The sequence below is a fragment of the Hyposmocoma kahamanoa genome, unplaced genomic scaffold (genome assembly GCF_003589595.1).
Source record: "Hyposmocoma kahamanoa isolate Upper Pololo Valley unplaced genomic scaffold, ASM358959v1 92, whole genome shotgun sequence".
In the NCBI taxonomy this organism is placed as follows: Eukaryota; Metazoa; Arthropoda; class Insecta; order Lepidoptera; family Cosmopterigidae; genus Hyposmocoma; species Hyposmocoma kahamanoa.
In genome coordinates, this window is record NW_020654748.1 from 14,997,612 (window position 1) to 15,002,534 (window position 4,923).

A 4,923-nucleotide genomic window follows, 5' to 3' on the forward strand; every position below is an offset into this window, starting at 1 on the left:
AAGAGAAAGAATTTCAATATACATTTATATTTAAGAACACATAATATACCACATTACACATCAAAAGAGTAATTAAAAGTAATTAAATAAAACTGCCTTGGCGGCCGAACGGCTATCATGTTGGACTGCCACGCAGAGGTCCCGGGTCGGGAGAAATATTTGTATGGCCTACATTTGTTTCTCTCGTCAGTTAGGGTGTAATTTGTAGTTGTCTATGTGTGACACACACATAGACAACTACATTTCACCCGCGACACAGGGTTTCCCTAGTGCGGGACTATGAAAAAAAAAGTTTTTTAAACGAATTTGTTTTGCGTTGTCTAGCGTGCAGATCACGATGCGAAATATCATGTTTAGCCCATTTATCCTCCTAACAATGATGCTACGACATCAGGAGGTAGAGCCGCTAAAACCGGCCCTTCCGTCACCTGAAAATAATTAAAAATAAAATCAGTTTTATTTGACTTGCAAAATACTTAAATTACAAACATTAAACAATCAAGAAAATTTTAAAAAATCATATCAAAATAAAAAAAGCTTTTCAAAAGGGTCCATGACTCAGGACTACGCTAATTACATAGCCCTCGCAGTTATTCTGCCATGGCCCGTCGTAATATATAACATCTGAAATATATATTTAGGTACAAGGAATAAAAATTTATTGCTTTTCAAACAGTCCCGGAAAAGAGTACAGTACCAAGGCTAAACATAAGTTTATTTCAAATAAACCATAACTACACAAGACATCTGCGTAAAACATCTCATATCTGATATTTGAGAAGTAAAATATTTGTATATGAAATATTGCTTCTGCTTGTGACCGCTAGGTGTAATGTATAATTGAGAAGTAATTTACGCTGCTAGCGACAACTATCACTGGGGGCCTACCATTTCAATGTAAGCTGAAGTAAGCTTATTATATTATTACTCATATTCGTACCAAGACTAACCTGTCAATCAAGTAATGTATTACTGCAAAAGTGATTAAAGAACGAATGATCTCCCAATATTGTCTATTCCTCACTAAAAATATTAAAGAGATAACGCTATGTGAACTATATGTATAATGCCATCTCTTTCTTTTTTGATGTTCCGAATCGTCTTATCATAGTATCATGTTTAAGTACTTAATGTTATTCACATTCAGAAAATTTTGATTGTTAAAAAAGAAAAGTATGTAAAAATAAAATCTATTAAAATTATGTTGTTTTCAATAATTTTTCCGCATTTTCATGAAGAAAAATAAATAAAACAAGCTGAGTTTTGATAATCACGTTGTGAATTCGGAACTATAGTTTAGTGTGAACTGTTAGTTTCGCCAAGGAGTGTATAGTTGGCGCTGTTATAATTTTACGAAATAAACATCGCGTATTTTTATTTAACGAAAAATTTTTTACCATGTGCTAATAAATAAGAAATAAAAAATATTGAAGAGACATATCTCAATAAATAAGTTCAACTTAACTTTTAATCATTACAAATCAATATTTTTCTAGTTACAAGTTAGCAGATTGGGACGAAATGCGATATTTCTTTGCATCATATCCCTGACAGGCGTGCTTTACTTCAGGAGACTCGTCGAGCTGTGCTGATGCTGTAGTCGAAGTCTTGCGTTTGGGTATGGAGTATTACATACCACACTCTGATATACCCAATGGACCCCAAGCTCGTCCATGGTTTGATGCTGATTGCAGTTGTGCTGAAGTACATAAACAGTCCACGTACCAAGCTTGGGCAGATGCTCGACTACGCAAAGCTCCGAGTACTCAGAATTTGAAGAAAGCTTTTAATAAGGCCGCCAAGACGTGCAAAAACATATTACGTAGGGCCAAGTTCGATCACGTGCGCCACATAGGACCCAAGCTTGTCCATTCTCCAGCAGGCAGCAAATCCGTTTGGTGCCTGGCCAAAGCGGTCGAATCTAACTTTTGTCGCTCATCTTTGCCACCTCTGCTGAGGCCGGATGGCTTGCTAGCTCATACTGCGGAAAAGAAGGCGAATCTCTTTGCCTCACTCTTTCCAGAGAGTTCGCGTCTGGATGTCGCAGGAACCCTACCACTACCCTACTTTACCTCAGGCTGACTGCACTATGGCGCCTATGGCCAGACGGAATTCGAGCAATAGTCCTGCGTAACTGTGCGCCTGAGTTATCTCCTGTTCTCACACGCCTGTACCGCCTCTCACTTGAGACTGGTGTAGTTTATAGGTCGTGGAAGCTTGCACACGTGGGACCTGTGCCAAAAAAGGGACGTAGAGCTGACCCTGTCAACTATAGACCTATCTCAGTCACTTCCATACTCTGCAAGACTATGGAACGTGTACTCAATAACAGTCTCCTATCGTACTTTGAAGACGACGACCTCCTCAGTGATCGCCAGTACGGATTCTGATGAGTGTGATCTACTGGGGATTTTCTTGTGTATGCTTATCATATATGGAGCGAGAGAAAAATTTCAAAATACGAGTACATTTATAAATGAGAACACAAAATAATGAATGAGATATTAAGAAGTGCCCATTTATCTTCCTAGTAATGATGCTACGACATCAGGAGGTAGAGCCTCTAAAACCGGCCCTTCCGTCAGCTGAAAATAAATAAATAAACATAAAATCGGTTTTATTTGACATGCAAGATTATAAACTTTAAACGAACAAAAAAAAATTAAAAAAAGAAATCAATTTAAAACTAAAAAGCATGACAAAATGGTCCAAACTCAGGACTATGCTAATTACATAGCCCTTGCAGTTATTCTGCCATGGCCCATCGTAAAATGGAACACCACAAATATATATTTAGGTACAAAGAATCAAAATTCATTGCTTTTCAAACAGCCCCGGAAAAGAGTACAGTGTCAAAGTAAAACCTAAATTTTTATTAAAAAGATCATAGCAGTACATGACACAAGAGTCATGTCTGATATTTGAGAAGTTTTTGCAAGTATTTGGAAAGGACAACACTGTTTACTTCTCGAAATCGATTGATTCATATTCAATCCGAATTTCTCATGTTGCCGCGCGGTTAAAAGGCATTTTAAATTAGGGCCTCGGATTTCGTAGGTGTGTTGTAAGTGTCAAAAATAATTTTCATGATAAATGTAATTGTATCGAAAATACACCGGAAAATCTGTGGATTTAGAACAGTAAAACTTTTTTAGAGTTTTTTTTTTAATGAAAGTGTGTATGTCACAGTTTTTAGGCACAAATTTATCAAAATTTCCTGAGTAATATAATTCATTCGTGTTTACGTGAAAAGAATGGGAGAGGATCGAGCTGCCAAAAGAGAGTATTTGCAGCAACCTACAGGTCATCGTTCAGTAGGCCGTCCGAAGTATCGCTGGAAGGATGGAGCCACTAAAGACCTGACGAAGCTGAATGTGTCCTAATGGTCGGAATTGGCACAAGACCGAAAGAAAATGGCATACTTTGGTGTCGGAGTCGAAGATCCACTTCAGGTCGCTGAGCCAGTGAAGTAAATAAGTAAGTAAAGTAATTCGACAGAAGAATACTTATTCATCACTTATTGAATCACTTATTTACATATTGCATATATACACGACACTGCACAAAATATCACAGCTTTTATGTACTCTTTATCGTATCATCTAAAAAAATCCTTCGAGTTCAAATATAAATTAAAACCATACGAAATGCTACCAACAAAATATGACAATATTCAATACTAAATACTTTTATTGCATACCTGACTAAACACAAAGGGTCGTATTCCAGAACTCTACTCAATGCTCAAGTCAGGACTTGAGTATGATTTAAAGCACTAGAAATTATACTCAAGTCCTGGCGTTTAGGGTCGTATTTCCAGTGCTTGAAATCATACTCAAATCCTGACTTGAGCAATGAGTAGAGTTCTGGAATACGACCCTAAGAGTTACTTTTCATTCAAATATAAATAAATAGTCCGCTTTTATGTGGTTCGAATAGTAATGAAGTTACGTACGCTTTCAGTAGAAGCCTCTGGCTGAAATCCGTTTTCGTCAGCAGTGTACGATACATTTTGGATTTTACCGTCAGCGTCGATGTAGGAGTAAAATCCCCGCACCACAGTATGTTCATCTTCTCTGCCTACATTCACCACTTCTCCTGTCTCTTCTCTCTTTAGACCGTTTGATGTCTCATAACTGCAATAATATATATAATTATTTATCAACGCATGTAGTTAATGTCTACGGTGTTGCGGCCATAACTTAATTAAAACTTAATCAAGACATCAAACTAACAAATATAGTAATATATCGATGTTATTATTCCAAACCTTTTTCTTTTATTTTTTATGTTATTTTGTTCTTTTTTATTTCATTAATTTCATTTTCTCAGTATTTTAGTTTAGATAAAACATTTGTTTTCGTTTTGAAGTACGAATACAGAATAAGCGTTCCATTTTGGGGTCACGTTCTTGAACTTTATGTTTAGAGAACTAGTAATACGAGGAAGTCGTTCTGTATAACCTACAATTCTCAAAGCTTAAAGTATCTTACCTAAACTTGTAATTTCCACTTCCGTCATTAGTGAATTCATAATTGAGTATACGCGCCTGCGCATCTTCATTCACTGGCGCGGAAGCAGCTAACGCTATCGCCACAAAGAATACAAGTATGGTTGTATACATCTGAAATATAACTTTATATCCGTTATATCGGTTCGTTGATTACATTGGTATTGAAACTTACATACATGTCAGCAAATCTTAGCTGAGAGTAGAGCCACTAATTTAGTTATTTCTAAAAACATATTTTAATCAACGAGTATAATTTTAACACGTACCTACCTTGTTCTTAGCCAATAGATTGTGGTTACACCTTAACGTTCAACGCTGGTCTGCTATTTGTCCCTGAAGGAACGAATGGTGATATACACTACAATATTTCTTATTTTACAGACGTAAATATGCACAGTTATTACAGAATA

General features: G+C 36.4%; 1 protein-coding gene across 1 annotated transcript; it reads right to left on the minus strand.

Moving 5' to 3' along the window:
* Window positions 1-274: 274 nt before the first annotated feature.
* Window positions 275-4,624, minus strand: LOC113236749 (endocuticle structural protein SgAbd-6-like). The gene is made up of 3 exons (XM_026472916.1): window positions 4,494-4,624; window positions 3,956-4,136; window positions 275-428 (listed from the first exon to the last, which is right to left on the minus strand). The coding sequence occupies exons 1-3, from the start codon at window positions 4,622-4,624 to the stop codon at window positions 363-365; spliced, it is 378 nt and encodes a 125-aa protein (XP_026328701.1). The 3' UTR covers window positions 275-362.
* Between the last annotated feature and the right edge of the window lie 299 nt (window positions 4,625-4,923).

What these genes read in the sequence shown, in the direction of transcription:
- LOC113236749 (XM_026472916.1), bottom strand. Translation starts at nt 4,624, where the DNA reads ATGTATACAACCATACTTGTATTCTTTGTGGCGATAGCGTTAGCTGCT. An exon ending in AGTGGAAATTACAAGTTTAG is followed by an intron (nt 4,137 to 4,493) that starts GTAAGATACTTT and finishes ATATTATTGCAG; the next exon opens with TTATGAGACATCAAACGGTC. An exon ending in CAGAGGCTTCTACTGAAAGC is followed by an intron (nt 429 to 3,955) that starts GTACGTAACTTC and finishes AATTATTTTCAG; the next exon opens with GTGACGGAAGGGCCGGTTTT.